Here is a 20,451-nt window from a genome sequence, read left to right as displayed (position 1 = left end):
ATCTCTTTGTTTTGTGATGTGGACATTGACAAGAAGCTACAAAGAGGCAAAAGAATTAGTTTAAACAATTGAAAATCCAGGATGGAATAATGACAGTATTATGAAAATGATAGTTGCTACTCACCATAGAGCAGGGATGCTGAGTCACAGGTAGACACAACAAAAAGACTGTCAAACAAGCAAGCTTTCACCAAAAAGGCCTTTGTCAGAATTAGACAACATACACACACATACTATGAAAATGCATCCAGATACTGTGGTCATGTGTGTGTAAGTTGTGTTTGCATAGAGAGAGAGAGAGAGAGAGAGAGAGAGAGAGAGAGAGAGTTGTCTAATTCTGACAAAGGCCTTTTTGGTGAAAGCTTACTTATTTGACAGTCTTTTTCTTGTGCCTACCTGTGACTCAGCATCTCCATTGTATGATGAGTAGCAGCTCTACATTTCATAATATCATCAAAATAATTAGTTTATTTTACATTAATGTGCCCCATAGATGAATACAGAGATGCTTGTTTGGATTTGTCTCAGTCTTACATTGTGCTACCACGTTAGACGTACTAGTTGTCTTACTACGAATATCAGTGAATTGGGTTGGGAAATGCTTCTGCTCAGAGGGAGAAAATTTTGCTTTCTTAGATGGACTAGCTGTCTTATTACAAATATCAGTGAACTGTAAAACGTTTTTATGAAATAGTTTGATTTAAGGTCGTGTACTCGTCGCTACAGATGATCTGTCACAGCCGTAGTCCTGGATTCTTAGACAGTTCCTGTATTATGTTTCAATAGAGTGTTTATTACGATCTCAAAGAATATCAAAGAATCTTTACAAAACACAAATAAGTAGTAACATACTTACAGTAATGAAATGAATCTTAACTCAACAAGCTAGATGCACACAAAGTACTCACTCACTTGCCAATATGGCTGCCCCTTTATATACAAATCCGAACAATCCTCAGTATTGTTATAAAGGATTTTTTAATAAAATTACAATTAAAAATGTTATCTAAATATTAATGTGTGATTCCATCAGTTGCATTGGCACTTACAGAACGAATACATATAACAAACTTTAACCATTTGATATTTTATAAATGTGAAAATACTCAAACATGAAATATTAACAATACTTTGGATGTTTTTATTAATTACAGAAGATTCATACTGAAGTGAACATTCCTACCAATTACAGGACCTACACTCTTCAATACAATTTCAGTATACTAATTATCTTGTTACTAACTATTCCACAAGTACATGTTTATCTACACCCCTATAGTATTTACATCAGAAATTTTCTATTTATGGTTGAAAATACTTTTTTTTTAATTGGTTTTAATGGACTGTTATATCTCAATTGGGTTGGGAAATGCTTCTGCTCAGAGGGAGAAAAATTTGACTATATACTCCTTGCAAATGCTATGTACTCAACCACTGTGGAAATACTTATCCAACAAAACTGAATTGTCAAATCACATTGGCAGACTAGATCATGATTCAAATTAAACTTTGTGCTGAGTTACGAAAGTTTTACTTTGCAAGTAACACAGTTGGCGAGCGAAAAAGATTATCTGCACAAGTATTGATCCTTCTCCCAACAGTGATATGTAATTTCAATAGCAAACATGGTAATGGCTCTAATTTTTTCTCTTAATAATTGTGTAGTTCAATGAGCTATAGATACCATTTGTGTAAGGTCACAGTTTCAATTATAATAAATAAGATAACAAATTTATACAGAAATATCTACTACTAAGTGTGTTTTATTATAAGCAAGCCCTTTTATATCTGTTCCATCTAATCATTTACATTCCAGAAACTTGTCTTGCTATGACATTTGAAGAATTAAAATTAAAGATAGTGCAGAGTCTAAAGCCAACTTAAGACTAGTGGATGGATTTCCATGAATATTTCTGGTTCTATATTTTACTTCCCTCTTTTTGTGACATGTATGATGAGTGATGTAAATAAATCACTGTATCAAACGCAAGCTGAAATAATTCACGTTGGTTGGTCAGTGACGCAACTAGGAGATGGACACACAAAATGAAAATTTTCAGATTTATTGAAAGCAATTTGTTGCTTATGTTACATATACTATTTCTCTGTAGGAATTGCTGCTCATGACAAAAAATGTGTGACCGACGACCAGAAAAGCCTGTTGACCACGTAACAGTCACAGACTGGGACGCTCGCATTCAGGAGCTGCGAGAGACAGCACACAGGAGGAGGAAGGAGGCTCACGACTTGCGACAAGAGAGTATCCAGCTGCGTGCTGACACGGCTGTCACAACACACTGGAGCCTGCTGCAAAGTTCACAATCTCTGCAAGACAGGTTAGACAATATGCAGATCAGACAGCACACCCTATACTCAATTCAGTTGTCCAATAATATCTTTCTTAGATCATACTCATGGTAAACATTATGATGAGAAACATGTTGACTGGGCAAAGATTGCATAGACAATTTAAAACAAATTATTTATGTTGTTGCATGCTGTCCATGTACAGGGTAATATGATATTATGATTTTTATGTGTGACTATATACAGTTGAATTAATGTAAATTTTATTTAGTGAGGTGTATTTCACCTCAGTTTGTTGACGCATCTTCAGTGGCAGTACGCATTGCTGTCTTTCGCATGTATGCTTGCTGTTATTCTGGTGAAGCTATTTTTCTGCCTACATCACAATGAAATCTTGTCAGCACAGCACAAAAATTAATTATAATGTTTGTGCAAACATAATTACATTGTGGAAAGTTGTCATATAGTTTGCGTGTTCTGCTGACAAAGTTTCTTAGTGGTGTAGCCAGGACAACAGCTTCACTAGAAGAATAAATACTAACAAAGAGATAGAGGGGCTGGCCAGTACTTACCTCAGCTCAGTACAGCCGATAGATACACATAAAACAGAACTGAAAATTTAAGTTCCTAGCTTTCGGAACAAATGTTCCTTCATCGGGGAGGAGAGAGAGGAAAGAAAGGGAAGAAGGGAAAGGAGAGGCCAGCCCCTCTATCTCTTTGTTAGTATTTGTTTCACATCTTTATATGAGATTTTCCATTAATCATTTAGATCACTAGAAGAATAGTAAGTATATATGAGACAGGCAACAACATACACTGCAGTTGAAGATGTCTCAATAAATTAAGATAAGACATGTTTATTTAGATGCACATATGCAGACATAATCTAAAAATCATTAACTAATAATGTTTTCACGAGTTCTTATATGGCATAGGAGGAAGAGTTACAGAGAAACAGCTTTCATCTGCTGTAGAGAACACTTCTGCTGCTGCCATCCACCACACATTTTATTTTCATGGGCAGACTGTCAAACTGTTTTACAGCTGCGTACTTCACACCTTTCTGTGCCAAAGGTAGATTCACTACAGTGAAGTGCAGACCATTTTTCTCTCTAGTAATGTATTTATGAATGTCTCTATTACCATAAAACTGCAGTGGATTGTTGAGAACAAAGTTTATTATTAAATAAACACACTGTGAGGCTAGGCTTGAAACATCCAGTTGGTTAAAGAGATTCCTGCAGGATGTACATGTGTGAACCCCACATGTAATTATAATTACTTTCTTTTGTACAGCGAATACTTTTTGCCTAACTGAGCAGATACACTAGAATATTATCATGCAGGACATCAGTGAATAAAAATCTGTGAAGTATGATAATTAAGCGATTTATTTGGCAACAATTCTTATGACAAAAGTAACTGAAGTAAACTTTTTAGCAGGCAAAACCATTAATAACTTTTATAAAAACATCATTTACTGTTTTTGCTGTTGATACTTTATTGCACAGCTTGGCAACAATACTTGTATCATCTACAAAAAGGACTAATTCTGCTGCCTCCTACAAATAAATTGGTAGCCTATTCATATATAGCAAGAACACTATTACTCGCTTGATCTAACTCTATGGGATGCATATTATGGTCTCTTCTCAAGCAGAAGATATGGTATCCTTCTTTGTATAACTCATGTAACTTGGATAATTTAAACTTATATATCATGATTTTGCATTGCTGCTGAACCTTGAGTGAGGAGATTAAAGTTTCAATTCCTACCTATCCTAGAATTCAGTAGCAAGCCAGGAGTTTAATGAAAGGAAAACACTCCTCAGGGTCTGGTTACATGTTCCATCTCCTATTACAAAGTCTGTGGGATGCTGACTGCTACACTTATTTCACAAGTTAGGTTCTTAAAGTTTTCTCTAAAAAGCAATAGGTATTTCAGAGGCTGAAAAATTTATTTATGATTACACATCATTAAGGGCAATGAGGTAAAAACAATGGTACATAATTGTACTGCTAGTTGCTTGAACATCAGCTGTGGAGCAAAATGTGTACAATGCTTTTTATATACCAATAAACTTACAAATGTGAGAGAAACACACATGCTGACAATCCATGCACAGCAGACAATCTTAATTGGAACATTGCTAGAGAAATTAACATCTTACCTGCAGAATTACAGCATGGTGTTGGTAACATCACCACACGAAGTCAGCGATGCCTAGATGCCCATGGCCACCACTTCAATGATCTTTTTAGTTAGTTTAGTACAACTTGAATCTCAGGTGTGAGATGTACCAGTTTTATATGGGACACAGTGTATACTTTCATAAAAAAAGTTGTACACACAATAATGTGCTGTTTCGTTCGCTTCCTTGCCAGGAAAAGTATATTTATGGCTTATCGGCTAATGATTAGAACACTACTACAGAATTGCAACATTCAAAACTTTGTAATCCTACCCATTTGTAGATTGAAACTATACGAAATACTGTCAACTGAAGCTGCTATCCTCACACATCCAGCAGCTGGAGAGGTCTCTTTCCTACAGTGTACACCAATAATCCCAACCGATTTACCCATTCATTTTAAGCAACTTCAGTTCCCAGTGAATGTTTCATTTGGAATAACAATAAACAAAGCTCAAGGTCCAAGACATGGGTAAGAGGAGATTTGGGTGTAAGAGGAGAGAGAGGGGTGGTGTGAGGAAATGGACACATAAATGGGTGAAGAGGAGCGGACAGAGAGAGGGTTGTAGGATGCATATCTAATTTTCATACATATTTAGCAGTTGTAAAGCATTGCTGGATTTGCTAGTAGTTATATGAACGCCCAGAATTGTTCAGTTTGTGCATTTTGGGGAGCATGTAGAAGGTGGGTGTACAGGCTATTGTTGGCATGAGTAGGGAGATGGATTCCGAGGAGAGGTTCTGGGAAAAGCCTAAGGATTTTAGCAGGGACTGGAGGTTATGGTCAACTTCTGGGATGTCCTTAGGCTCTTCCCAGAAACTCCCCCCGGAATCCATCTCCCTACACACTCCAACAACAGCCTGCACACCCACCTTCTACATGCCCCCAAAAATCCACAAACCTAACAATCCTGGATGTCCCATTTGGTTGTTTACAGTGCCCCCACCAAAAGAATGTCGGCTCTTGTTGACCAACATCTGCAATCAATTGTCCAAAACCTACCCTCCCACATTAACGGTACCAACCACTTCCTGCACCAGCTCTCTATTGTCCCCACGCCCTTACTTTCCAGATCCCTACTCCTCACTGTTGATGCAACCTCCTTATACACCAACATCCCTCATGCCCATGGTCTTGCTGTGACTGAATGCTACCTCTCCCAATGCCCTGCAGATTTGAAACCCACTACTTCGTTCCTCATACACCTAACCAATTACATCCTACCCCATAACTACTTCACCTTTGAAGGGAAGGTGTACAAACAAATTCATTGCACAGTTATGGACACCCACATGGCACCCTCCTATGCCAACCTCTCCATTGGCCACCTACAGGAAACATTCCTAACTTCCCAAAACTGGTCTGGTTCAAGTTTATTGATGATGTCTTTATAATCTGGACCCAAGGCCAGGAACCAATATCCTCATTCCTCCACAACCTAAACTCCTTCTCTCCAATCCACTTCACTTGGTCCTCCTCCACCCTCCTACATGTCGATTTCCTCCTCTCAGATGGCTCCATCCACACCCCGGTCCACATCACACCCTTCAACAGTACCTGCACTCTGACAGCTGCCACCTCTTCCACACCAAAAAATCCCTCCCATGCAGCCTTGCCACCTACATTGGACGCATCTGCAGTGATAACTCCCTCACCCAGTATGCTGAAGGCCTTCATAGGCAGGTAATACCCTCCAGACCTAATTCACAAACAGATATCCCATGTCATATCCACACACGTATCTGATCCTCACATCCATCTCAAGAACAAACCACAAAGAAGTGCCCCCCTTGTCACCCAGTACCACCTGGGATTGGAATGACTGACCCATGTCCTTTGTCAGGGCTTTGATTATCTATCATCATGCCCTGAAATGTGGGACATCCCACCCAAGATACTTCCAATCACTCCAAAAGTGGTGTTCCGCCACACACCTAACAATCTCCACAACATCCTTGTCCACTCATATGCCGCTCCCACCCCCAACCCCTGCCACATGGATCGTACCCCTGTGGAAGACCCAGATGCAAGACCTGTCCATTTCACCCACACAGCAACACCTACTCCAGTCCTGTCACAGGCTTATCCTACACCATCAGATTCTGGGTTACCTGTGAAAGCAGCCATTGTATATGCCAGCTCTGCTGCCACCACTGCACAGAATTTTACATTGGTATGACAACCAACCAGCTGTCTACTACAATGAATGGCTACCGCCAAACTGCTGCCAAAAACAAGGTGGATCATCCAGCAGAGCACAACAATCGAGATTTCAATGGTTGCTTCACAACTTGTGTCATCTGGATCCTCCCCATGACCAACAGCTTTTCTGAGCTGCACAGATGGGAGCTATCCTTACAGCATATCCTTCGCTCCTGTAACCTCCCTGGCCTAAACCTGTCTCCCCAACCCCACACCCAGTGTGTGTGTGTGTGTGTGTGTGTGTGTGTGTGTGTGTGTCACATGCCCAGCCATCTGCCATCCGCTCCCTCTACATACACCCTTAGCTAGCCCACAGACGGCTCCCCACTCTCCCACAAGCTGATAGACGCTTCTCCCCAACCCCCTCCTGCCTCTTGCCTCTCTCCATCCCTCACCCACCCCATCCTGCAGCCCCACCTCACCCCAATACACTCACTCACCGTGGGTCAGGAAAGAGCTGGCAGTCAACTGAGCATGATGTAGAGTGACAAGTGTGTGCATGCGTGTGTGTGCGTATGGGTCATTCAAAAAGCTAGCAAACCTCTGTACCTTTTGCTTATGAACCTATCAATGGCACAGTGCTTCTGCCTATTGGTGAGTTGTCTCCTTTATTCCTAAATAATTTGTAAATATGATACACTATTTTTTGTGCATGTGTCACTACATTTACATTCAAACTGCAAAATTGCTTAATTTAGTTGTAAAAATTCAACATCTGTATTCCAGCCTAAATTCTTATCCAAATTTAATGCGAGAAATTTAACAGTTTCGACTTCTTCAGTATGTTGATGCTTGATTTATTTTAATCTCCTGGCATTTTTAACTCTTGGTTTTCATACCAATGGGTTTCTATGATGACAAGTTTCAACCAACTTAAATTGAACTAATTTTTTAGGATATTATGGTGTTCAAAATAGAGCCTACAATTTTTTCTGCATCCTTACCTTCAATTAACACATAGTGTAATCTTTAAACAGACCTGCTGGTCAGTGTGTATTTATGGCTAAATCATTTAAGTACAATAAAAGACCCTAGAATGGAGCTGTGGGGCTCACTTTTTGATACTGATGCCGTCTGCCATTTTGAATAATAATTCACTTCTCAGAGTGACAATTACCCCTTGTCTACAGAAATGATGTAATCCATAGTGTGGCAGACATTAGCTAGGTTTTATTTAATGTGCTGACAGATGTACCGAAGTTCGCCGAGTGGAACACCTGCTGGAATTGAAGAGGGCAGCAACAGTCTGTGAGATGGAATGCCTAGAGGAGGAGAAAGCCGTGTGCCAGCGGCAGCTAGAGCTGCTGTCTGTGCCGAGGGCCGTGACCGTCGAGTGCCAACTGGCTATCGACCAGAGACTGGACACTGACCTTCTTAGAGACCCTGTGCATCTGCAGCTGCAGAAGGTATCTCCTCAGTGGCCTCCTAGTGAGATCTCATTGCTTTTACAAAGTGTACTTCTCCATTTTGTAAAATGAAGAAACTGTAAAACAGCTGCTTAATTAAAAATCTTTTACTGTATACATGACAGGTTTCAGAACACTGTTTTTTCCTGTATGTATTCCCAGTCACACAGCACAGAGGGAATGGTTTTTATGGAATTTATGGCCCCCCTTTTATCCTTTTGACATGGAACTTTTGGTTCCATGACAACATTGGAGTGAGGCTGATTAAATGATTTATGTTTTAGACCAAGTGATGGCACTGTAAGTGTTCTGGAACCAGTCATATATATAATAAAAGGCCATTGGTCAAGCAACTGTTGTGTGGCTTCTTCATTTCACAAAATAGACTTATACAGTTGTGGCTTCCCCATTAGAACTTCTCCGCTTGTGAAATATGATGTAATTGTCCATTCAGGAGACTGTGATTGAAAAATGATTTTTTTCTACTTTTATTATGCCTGATGACAATCAATTATTTTTATTTTTCAGCTGTGATCTACATCCATCTTCAGATCAAAAACAGGAACATACTGTTGACTTTCATTCTGAAATTTATGGATAGTGAGAGGGTGAGTTTTGTAAGCAGTATCCTCAAGGTGTAGCCACAAGAAAACGTCAAATGGGGATCAATCATGAGATCAATGGAACTACTATTCCTTAAGAATCTCTTCTCTGTGAAAACTCTTATCCAAGAATGAACTGATTTTGTTGGCTGAATGAGATGACGCATTCTTCCTCTGAAACCACTCACCCTGTAGCTGGTCTTCAATTATAGTGTTTACAAATTTTTGCACCATCTGTGTACAGCATTACTGTTCACTGTGCCATGAAAGAATGTGACGAATATTCATCTACTTGAAACTTTTTGTGTGTGCAGAGTAGACTTGTGCAACTATAGCACACATTCAGGAATTCTCTGCATCACATGTCGACCACGATGAAACCACGCCTTATCTGACCAAAACCAATGATGAAGTTTTTTTCCCATCTGACACTATAGATGACATGAAACCCCGCACTGACAGAGAGGTACACATTTTCCAGTGTGTTCAATTAAAAAAGTCATTAGCAGCATGAAGTTTGTAGGAGTGCAACTTTTAACACTTGGGTGGTACCAACTGAGACACCAGACTTGGTAGATAAGCACTACATGGACTTCATGGGGCTCAAAGAATATGCTTCTGTTAGTTCCATCTGCAGTATTTCACTTCTTTCAGATCTTGCAGTACTTGCTTGCTGCAAACTTGCCATATTTTTCTGTCAAGTCATTCCAAGTCTCAGTACAACTGAAACATCAAAGGTGATGAACAAGTGAACAAGGAAGATGCAACAGAAAGAAGCATTCTTTCATAAAGTTGCATCAATTTTTGAACATCCAGTTGTGAGTGAACAGGCTTCTTGTATTAAACTTTGAAGGCAATTTTTTTTTTTTTTTTAGATAAAATTATTGACAGCAGGCATTTGTATTTTATTCAGGAATCTGATTCCTCATACTGATTCTAATCTAGAACTGCACTGCCTCTTCTTGTTAGCTTCCACACACTTTTAATATTCCACAAGATTCTTCAGTTGGCAGTAACTTTCACCACAATTAACACAAATGTCAAATATATTAGATGTAACAGCAATTACAAGTAGTCTACAGAGTGAACTACTCCCAAGATCCAGCCAGCCCTAGAATTTTTACATAACTTAATGAATATCCCTGCTTCAATCATGGTATCATACATAGACTCCCATCATTTTCCAAGATTTCCAGCAGATTAGCCAGTAATGCCATAACTTTGCCCTGGCAGCTGCTGTTCCATCTCACCAGCTGACACATACTACTGCACCATATGTTGTAAGAGACTCTGAAACCACAAATTAACCCAAATCACTAGCTATATTCAGATGCCAAGTAGTACTGTTATAAATTGTTTATTGTGTGCAGGAGCTGGGACTGATAGAACAGAAGAAGAATGACCTGGAAGCAGAGTGCAAGGCAGCCTGGGAGCAGCTGCAGAGACTCGGGGAGTGCCTCAACCAGCTGTCTAGAGACCTGCAGAACAAGGGTGAGGCAATCGCGGTGGATGAGAGTGCACTTGGTCTGAAACCCTCCAGTAGTGGCATTGGGTTCAGGCAGGACCCAACGAGACATCCCAAAGAGTGAGTATGTTTCTCAATAATATGTAAGTTACATCGTTACAGATAAAAGTTTGGAGGAATATCATGTTATATGCAACTGTAGCATTTATCATCATCATCATCATCATTGTTGTTGTTGTTGTTGTTGTCATCATCATCATACAGTCCTAATTTCCCAGATACTGTTAATGAACCTCTTGCACTTCCATCTCTCCATGTATAGCCTTTCACAGAGAACATCATCCATTGTCATTCCTCTGGCAGAGAGGTCTCCTTAATTACATCCACGCAACAGGTTCTGGGTCTTCCTACAGAATGTTTCCCTTCCACCTCTCTTTTGAAACTTATTTGGTCTGTTCTTGTAGGCTCCAAACTTATTACTTGCAGGTAGCACCATAGTCTGTATTAACTGATCTGGTTTAAAGGAATGTCTTGATTCCAGCTTCCTTCCTATTTCTTAATTTATCCATCTTGGTCTTCTAGATAGTGGAGCTAAGGAATTTCATTTTTGATGCTTGGAGTCTCAATGATACTGTGGGAATTCATGATTTGGTACAATAGGTCAATACTGGTATTAATTAACTGTTAACTATCACTGCTTTTGCTTTTTCTCGAAGCATGTTGTCCCATAAAAGGATTCTCACTTGTCGTTAGAATTCAGAATTCTTCTGCACTTTGTTGATAATCTCCTGTCTATTCAAATTGTCTGTGGAGGTTATACTTCATGAGCTATGGAAAACTGTCTGATCATTCTAGTTGGTGGTATCATGGTTTCCCACTTGCAGGATGCCCATCTCTATTGGTTGGCATCACCACTGTCTTGGTCTTGCTCATGTGAGGTTTTACTCCTGCAACTGTGATTTCCATATGTTGAGTCTGGTCTGAAAATTCTCTTCTTCTTCATCTCAGATGACATCATTAGCAAAGGAACTGCATGGAGTTCACCAAAACTTTTCTTTCTGTTCTGTATTATATCATCCATAACAGTGGTGAACAGTTGAGAGGTTAGTGCAGTGCCTTGCTCCATCCTTGATCTGAAACCATGAAGATTGTTCCTCTCCAACTTGTACAGAGCTACTACAGCCCTTGTACACCACCTGACTTTTCCTTACCAGTCCTTCAGCATTTACAATATTGAGTTTCAGTTTTATAGTGCTACAAAAACATTCTCATTTATTAGATGACTCAGTATCTGGAAGATGAGGGCCCTGTTTTAAGTTTTCACAAACTCAATGAAAAACAAAAGAGTTTTTATACCAACCATTTTGTTGTTCCTTAATATAAGAATTTATACAGTTCTGTATGACTTTGAATCAATTTTTGAAACATTTTTGACACTTTGATGCTCATACCTCAAAACTGTCCTTTTTGAAAGATTCAGCTACATCGTGATGTGATGAAAATGACTGTCCATGCATATTTTGTTTGCTGTAATGGAACAAAAAGAAGTTGTCCGAGATAATCAGATGAATGTAGGTGATGAGATTTTAGCTTCATTGTTCGACATGTTGTGCAATAAATAGCTGGCATTGTCATAATGAAGAATGATGCAATATTTTCAATTATTTTTTCTTATTGCATCAATGACGTGTGGTACACAACTTCTAATATAGCATTTACTGTTCGTCAGTCCTCTAAAGCAATGGCCACATGTCCTGTGTAATAAAAGTAACAAGTCTTTTCTGGATGAAGTTCATAACTGAACAACTTTTGCTGATTTCAGCTCATCTTGAAACACCCAAACAATTGTCTGCTGCTTAGTTTCCACCTTGTACGAATATATCAAAGTTTAATATGCTGTTATGATCTTATAGACAGGTTTTGCACATGCTTGGTTGAATTTTTCAAGCATTTCCATACACTAATTGACAGAGTCTCTTTTTGAGCTCAAGTCAAATTGTGCTGAATGGATCGAGAACAGATCTTTTTTCACAGCTAAATTTTAATGCTGAACTGAATGTACTGCACTTTTTGATGTGCCTAAGGATGCCCCTGTCTCACACACTCAGTCATATGGTGGTCCTCTTCGATTGAGTTGTGTACGTTGTGAATGTTTCTTGGGACAGCAACTGATCACATTTGATCTTTGCAAAATTCAGCAAACCAGTCATAAACTGTACTGCCTGAAGGTGACTGATTACCTAAAGCTGAATGAAGTGACTAGAGGCACTGATGTTGAATAAGGTCTTTACAAAAATTATAAAAATTATCCAACAGGCACATTCACATGAAATTTCCATTTTTTAACACACTGTTTGTTTCAATGTTCACTGTAGACAAACTGTTTGTCCAATTTCTGAACTGCCTTTGTTTTAACATTAACAAACTTTAAAACAATAGTGATCTCTGCCTCAGTGGCACTATACAGAGGTCATTTGTAAAAACTTAAAAGGCGACCCTCTAACAGTGTTGAATGAGTCAGAAATTGTCTTCAGCTTGGTATAGTATTCTAATTTTGCAAATTAGTAGACAGCTTAGAATACTTAGCACTCAGTGACATGTGCCATTGTACAGAAACTGTTTTGAATACATACTAATGTAAAAATGCCAGAAAATTTAATAATCTGGTTCTGAAACCTGAAACTTTTTGAGATTAAAATTGCATACTGGACTGAGACTCAAACCTGGAATGTTTGCTTTTCGCCTTTGCCTCTGTCAGTCATGGGCTACATTCTTCTCAGAACTCAGCCTTACAGCTTCAGTTCTACAGCAGCTCTCTACTACATTCCAAACTTCACTGAAGCTGTCTTGTATAGCTTGCTGCAGGCAGGTAAAACAGTTGTAGGCACAATGTAAGAAATAAGACTGACTTTTGCTGTATCTTGGTCTTGAAAATGTTCCAGAAATACCTACAGACTCAAGTTTCCAGCTAAATTTATAACTGGCAAGTGTTGTCACTTTGTGCAGTCATGTTCATCAGTGGCACATAATGTCAATGAAAAGTATGTTACGATACTGATGAGTAATTATTATTGTGAATATTGTCATATATCATAAACTGACTTTTACCTGGATATGAGCAGGTGGTAGAGGATATAGGTTCCTTGTGCAAGGGTTTCACAAAGCAGGATCATGTGATGATAGTGGGTGGAGTGAGAAACAGTATTGATAGGGATCAGGGCTACAGTATTGAGTGTAACCTCGTGAAAATAGCCTTGGCAACAACCCGTAGCAATGTTGGGCTGGTGCCTGCTTTCGTGCGGCATGATCAGCCCCAGTTGAACCATTCTGTCAGGAGGGTAAATATGGAGTTGGATCAGTTGTGTAGGGTGGCCACTTTGTCAGACATTGAATTGGTTCCTGTCGAGGCTATTGATAGGGAGATTTCACAAGACATGGCCTACACCTCAGTAGGAAAGGGAAGGGTAAACTGGGAGGGTTGTTAGCGAAATCCATAAGGGGGGACACTAGTACTCATGGAAGTACCTCTTTTTTAGACTAATATCAGTGTCCAATGAGAAGTTCAGGCAGGCAGGTGCTAAAGAGGTCCAAAACTCACAAAATTCTCACAGCAGGAAAGTAAATAATAATGTTACCATATTTAACCAAAATACTGGTGGATTAAAGAAAAAAGTAGATTCTCACAAAAGTAAAGTAAAAAATAATGTTTCCATTTTTCATGAAAATATTCCGGGATTGAAGAATAAAGTAGATGAGCTCTTGGTTTGTTTAGATGACATTGAATCTGATAATGTAATAGATATACTGTGCCTGTCTAAGCATCACACTGTGTCTGATATGGAAAAGGTAAATATCAGTGGTTATAAACTAGCTGCACATAATGAGCAGAGAGAATAAGGTGAGAGGAGGAGTTGCCATATATGTCAAAAGTTATCACTGTGTAAAAAGCTTAGATACAAAAAGTTTTGTCTAGAGCAACATATAGAAGCATGTGCTTGCCAACTTAAACTGAAGGAGAGCTCTTTTATAATTGTAACAGTATATAGATCCCCTTCAGAAAACTTTCATTTATTCCTGGAAAACTTGGATGCCTTGTTGTGCTATCTGTCAGATAGGGGAAAGCAAATTATTATTTGTGGGGACTTCAATGTTGATTCATTGAAAGAGTGTAATAGAAAGAATGACCTGGAAGTCTTGCTTCAGTTCTTTCAATTTGACATCTGTCATTAATTTTCCTACTTGGGTAGTAAAGGACAGCAGCACATTGATAGATAACACTTTTATAGACCAAGACAGGTTTAGAAACATAAATTCTTGTCCTGTTGAGAATGGCCTTTCTGATCATGGTGCTCAGCTAGTTACAGTATATGACATAGCTCCATTCAGTAATTCAAAACTACCCTCCAAAGTTGTGCGTTCAATTAATGACTCAACAATTAGAAATTTCAGAGAAAATCTTCAGCAGTTAGACTGGCATGAGGTGTACAAGGAACCCGATGCTAATTTAAAATATAACTTATTTCATGATACACTTGTAAGAGAATTTGAAAACTGTTTCCCCAAGAAAGTAGTTAAATCTGATTATAAGAAACCATGCAAAAAACCTCGGCTTACTAAAGGAATAAAAATATCTTGTAACCACAAAAGGGAACTGTATCTAACAACAAGAAAGATTAATGACCCAGAAACAGCCAAATATTATAAAAACTACTGTGCTACATTAAGAAAGGTTATTAAAAAGTCCAGAAGCAGGTGCATCATGTCTGAGATTAATACCTCTGATAACATAATCAAAACAATTTGGAATATTATTACAAGGGAGACAGGGCAACCAAGAGTACAGGATGACGACATTACCATCAAAGCGAATGGAAACTTGACAAACAACAAGCCTGAAGTTGAAAACATTTTTAATAATCATTTTTTAAATGTTGTAGAGAAAATAGGATCTAAATGTTCATTAGGAGAAGCAAAGCAGTTAATGGAAGAGGTCTTACCCACACCATTTGATAAATTGAAATTCCACCCACCTCTCCTTCTGAAATTAGAAAGATGATAAACTCTTTCAAGAATAAAAGCTCACGTGGAATTGATGGCATTTCCAGCACAATAATGAAAGCTTGTTCCCAAGAAATAAGTGGGATTCTTAGCCACATAGCTCTCTGAAGCAGGGTATTTTCCCAGATAGACTGAAGTATGCCATAGTTAAACCACTGCATAAAAAAGGGGATATGTCTGATGTCAACAACTACCGCCCAATCTCTCTTCTGACTGCCTTATCCAAAATTCTTGAAAAAGTAATGTGTTGTAGAGTAGTTTCACACCTTTGTAAAAATAAAGTTTTAACAAAATGTCAGTTTGGTTTCCAGAAGGGGTTTTCAATGGAAAACGCTATATATACTTTCACTAATGAAATATTAAATGCTCTGAGTAACTGGAAGTCAGACGTTGGGATTTATTTGTGGTCTCTCAAAGGCTTTTGATTGTGCAAATCATGGAATACTTCTAAATAAGCTCAAGTACTGTGGTATGAATAGGGCAGTGCTCAAATTGTTTAAATCATACCTAACTGGAAGAGTGCAGAAAGTTGAAATAAGCGGTTCACATAATATGCAAAAAACTGGTGATTTCTTAAACTGGAGAACAATCCAGAATGGTGTGCTGCAAGGTTCGGTCTTGGGTCCTCTGCTGTTCTTAATATATATTAATGACTTGCCATTCTATATTCATGTAGATGCAAAGCTGGTACTTTTTGCCAATGATACACCCATCAGACAAGAATTAACTGGTGAAATTGTAAACGATGTTTTTCAGAAAATCATTAAGTGGTTCTCTGCAAATGGGCTCTCATTAAACTTTGACAAAACACAGTATATACAGTTCCACACAGTAAATGGAATGACGCCACTAATAAATATAGACTTCTTACAGAAATCGGTAGCTAAGGTAGAATATTCAAAATTTCTAGGTGTATGCATTGATGAGGCATTGAACTGGAAAAAAACACACTGAGGATCTTCTGAAACGTTTGAGTTCAGCTACTTATGCTATTAGGGTCTTTGCAAATTTTGGTGATATACATCTCAGTAAATTAGCTTACCATGCCTGTTTTCATTCTCTGCTTTTGTATGGCATCATATTCTGGGGAAACTCATCACTGAGTAAAAGAGTGTTCACTGCACAAAAGCGTGCAATCAGAATAATTGCTGGAGCTCATCCAAGATCATCCTGCAGACACTTATTTAAAAAGCTAGAGATCTTCACTGTAGCCTCACAATATATATATTCACTTATGAAATTTGTTATTAACTAGCCAAACGAATTCAAAAGTAATAGCAGTGTACATGGCTACAACACCAGGAGACAGGACGATCTTCACTACTCAAGGTTAAATCTAACTTTGGCTCAGAAGGGGGTAAATTATGCTGCCACAAAAGTCTTTGGTCACTTATCTAATAGCATCAAAAGTTTGACAGATAGCCATATAACATTTAAAAGGAAATTAAAAGAATTTCTTAATGGCAACTCCTTCTACTCATTAGATGAATTTTTGGATATAGTAAGTGGGTAATTTCCCCAACCCCCACAAAAAAATTAAAAATATTAAGTGTCATGTAATATCTCGTGTAATGTAATATCTTGTATAGACACCTTTTATTAACCTGACACGTTTCACATCATTACAAAGTGTATTCATGATCTACGGAACAAGTACTAATCTAATCTAATCTGTGCACACCTCTACCAATAAACTGTGGAAATGAGATGAATGATAGTTTAATTTTGCTTTTTCTCTTGTATAGTCACTGATTTGACATCCTGCAGAACTTTTTATTTTGTACATCTCCTCCCCACCCCTTTAATTCTGGCTCTTTGAAAACACCAAATGGCTAAAATGGTAGGATGTTTGATAAAGACCACTGATTTGTTTTTGACATTTCAGATGTATCCCATATGAGACATGGCAACAAGTTTCCGAATCTAATATGAACAGAGCCGAAGAAGAAATTCAAAAATCTCGAAGTCAACGCTTGAACATGTTTTCACTGCGAGCTGATGTCACTAATTCACTGCATGCTCAACATTCTGATACAGACCATGCTCTCAGCAGACGCATATATGAAGTCCAGCGAGCCCACGATGAGCTTCAGTGGCAGAAGGAGGAGGTGAGAATGAAAGTAGACATACACCAGAATGGGAACCATACACAGAAACTCAATATTTGTTAGTTTTGTGTTGAACGGCTCATGCCACAATGGAGGGTGTAGAATACACAAGCTGGTATTTCAGAGTTTGGACATTTAGATGAAGATAGCATATGGCTTGATGACTCAGTAAGTGCCAGACCACCAATCCAAAGGTTCAACACCAGTCAGCCCTATCTATCGTTTTTTTGTCACTTACTCCTTCTTTCACCTCAAACAAAGGTTTGTAAATGTGAAAATGGAAAGTTGCACTGGGGTTTGGAGCCCACATGAAACTGTAGGCCCTTTATAAATTGATGGTTAAGACAGTTCAAATATTGGAGGAGGACAGGGGTATACCACCTGCCGTAGGTGCTCATACAAATAGATGGGTAAATTAGTTCAGTGATTCGAGGAGGTTGGGGATATACCACCTGCAACAGAACTGCAAAAAAGCACTGCAGCATTCAAACTAACCTTCAAATTGAGGACAGATTTTCTTACTAGTGGAGATGTATGGATAGTCATTATGTGATAAGCCTTTAATGTTAATTTTATGCCAGAATAGTGATCTGCACCATCCATGACTGCTAAATCTAGCTTTGGCTTATGTTCAGTTGCAGATGGCTCAAAAAGGGTACAAGTGCACAGGGCAAAAGTCATTGTCAGCTGCATTTCTTTGATCCAATGACCTTCAGTGTTGAAGCACCAATAGACATATCCATTACTGATACCAATGTCAGCCACTCTATATAAACACACAGCTGACTGTGTGAAACACTGAATGTTGAAACTGGGGTAGAGATTAATAGGTACATCAATCATGGTGATCTATAGGATTTTTCTTTTTTTTTTTTTTTTTTTTTGGTGGGGGGGGGGGGTGGAGTGCAAGACAGGGGGATGGGAATGGAGGAAGGTATGAGCCAAGGGCTATGGAGAAGGAAGTTTGGAAGATTGTGGTCTTGAAGGATAATTCCTATTCGTGGAGTTAAGAGGAGCTATAATTGGAACTGGGGAGGGGGGAGGGGGGAGGGGGGGAGGGGGGGAGGTGGGGGAGGATCCAGAAGGCATGGATTGTAAGATATTCATTAAACTCAAGCATTTTGCACTGAGTGGCATGTTCTGTCCCTGTGAAGTCAACTTTGTTCTTGATCACAGTTTGGCAATGGCCATCATATGGGTGGACAGTCTACTGCTGATCATGTCCATATAAGGGCTGTGCAAAAGTTACAGCAAAAGAACTGGAATAGGTTGTGCTGGGGGTATGCATAGGACAGGTTTTGCACCTGGATATTCTGTAGGGATATGACTCATGTGACAAGGGTCTGAATGTAGGTGTGCTACAAGGGTAGACCAGGATGTGTTGTAGACTGGGTGGGTGGCAGGAAACCATAGTTTTCTTCATTGTGTGCCCTAAACAAACCAGGAAGGCTCATGTGTCCCACATTGGTGTGTGTGTGTGTGTGTGTGTGTGTGTGTGTGTGTATTGTTCTTTGTTGTTTTTAAATGAAACAGAAATTAGTTATTTGAACATTCCATGGTTCATTTTCATTGTGTCCCACTGTGATGCACAAATTATCGTTTAGTATACCAATAAAAATAATCAGTTTTTGAAAATATAATTTAAGTGTAAGAGTCAGCATCACCAGTGAGTCCATCTGACAAAGATGTCATCAGCATATCAAAACCACACCAGGGATCCGATAGAACCTCTGGTTTAGTGTAGATACATTGATGACATCACAGCCATATGGACTCATGGTAAAGCTAACATGTTAAAATGGTTGGAATCTCTAAATACATTCTCCCAACTAAATTTCACATGCCCCTATTCGGAATCCCATGCTGCTTTCCTTGATGTTGACCTCCTCTTTACCGAGAGTCAGCTACACACTTCTGTTCACATTAAACCTACTAAAAAACAATAATACTTACATTTTGGCAGTTGCCATTCTTTCCATGTAAAACGTTCCCTCCCATAAAGCCTTGCCATTTGAGACAAACATATTTGTTCAGATGCAGATTCTGCATAATAATACACCACCATTCTCACCTCAGCCTTTACTGGAAGTAATTACCCCACCAGCCTAGTTCAAAAGCAGATTTCCCAGGCCATCACATTGTCCTGGTACTGCTGATCCCTCCAGAAACAGCCTGTGAGTATGCCTGTCACTCAGTATTATGCTGCTCTTGAATGTATTACTCAGCTACTTCAACAAGGCTATGGCTTTGTAAAATCAAGCCGTGAAATGAGGTCCATTCTGTCTGACATTTTGCTCAGCACACTGAGAATATTTTTATTGGCACCCAATGGCGGCTGCTGTGTACGAGCACAAGAGCACCCTAAATTTTGATGCCTTTTGGAATTATTCGTTATTTTTCTTTGAATGCTGTTAAGTGTAACATAGATGCTGCAATCTGAGAGATATGGCACTTAAATCTATCGCACTGCTGTTCCTCTAGACGTCATGAAAACTGGCATGAGGGTCATGAGCACACCTTCAGTTGTACACGTTTTAAGGAGCTTGACAGAATTGCCTTACGGCCAAATACATGTGGATTTGTGCACGGTTCATGATGTGCACAGCTAGCCCTTGCCACTCAACTAGAAGTTTAAGCCAGTGACACAAGGTGGTACCACACTGTGGCAGACTTTTATCCCTGTTTGTTCGGCATAAATCCTGCTATATGATAGTACACTCCTCAGATAAGCTAATTAACTCACCATATAGTAAAATTAGATTGGAAGATGATAAAGTTCTACTGACAGTAAACTTATTTTGTGGGTTTCTGAACGAGTTATAGTATATTAAGTTATGAATTTTATCATACAGTAATCCATTTGAGTCACTGAGAATCATGAGGGCCTAAAGCACATGACCATTGATAGTGAGGCTCACATTATATGTATGAAAATTCGTGAAGAGCTGTATCACTAGATTCTCTGATATGCACTTAAATGTGGGTCTGATGCTGGTGAGCTTTAGCCCCTTATGGATCTCAGTGTCTCATTTATATTCTAGTCAAGTGACCATGATGGTAGACATTACAACTTGAGTTGAATCATCTTCAGAAATGGCACTTTGTGTTTG

At 38.9% G+C, this 20,451-nt stretch overlaps 1 protein-coding gene across 2 annotated transcripts in view; it reads left to right on the top strand.

The window, feature by feature from the left end:
• The window catches only part of LOC126252013 (tektin-2), a 74,971-nt gene that overhangs the window by 15,464 nt on the left and 39,056 nt on the right, over window positions 1–20,451 (top strand). For both annotated transcript variants that reach the window (XM_049952796.1, XM_049952795.1), the window contains 4 exons: window positions 2,112–2,336; window positions 7,892–8,108; window positions 10,081–10,295; window positions 17,119–17,341. In XM_049952796.1, the coding sequence (XP_049808753.1) occupies window positions 2,134–2,336; window positions 7,892–8,108; window positions 10,081–10,295; window positions 17,119–17,341 (858 nt within the window). In that variant the 5' untranslated portion in view covers window positions 2,112–2,133. The remainder of the gene's footprint in view (window positions 1–2,111; window positions 2,337–7,891; window positions 8,109–10,080; window positions 10,296–17,118; window positions 17,342–20,451) is intronic.

This window comes from Schistocerca nitens, chromosome 4 (assembly GCF_023898315.1).
Source record: "Schistocerca nitens isolate TAMUIC-IGC-003100 chromosome 4, iqSchNite1.1, whole genome shotgun sequence".
Classification (NCBI taxonomy): domain Eukaryota; kingdom Metazoa; phylum Arthropoda; class Insecta; order Orthoptera; family Acrididae; genus Schistocerca; species Schistocerca nitens.
The sequence above is the reverse complement of the archived record's forward strand: the minus strand, read 5'-3'. Positions and strand labels throughout refer to the sequence as shown.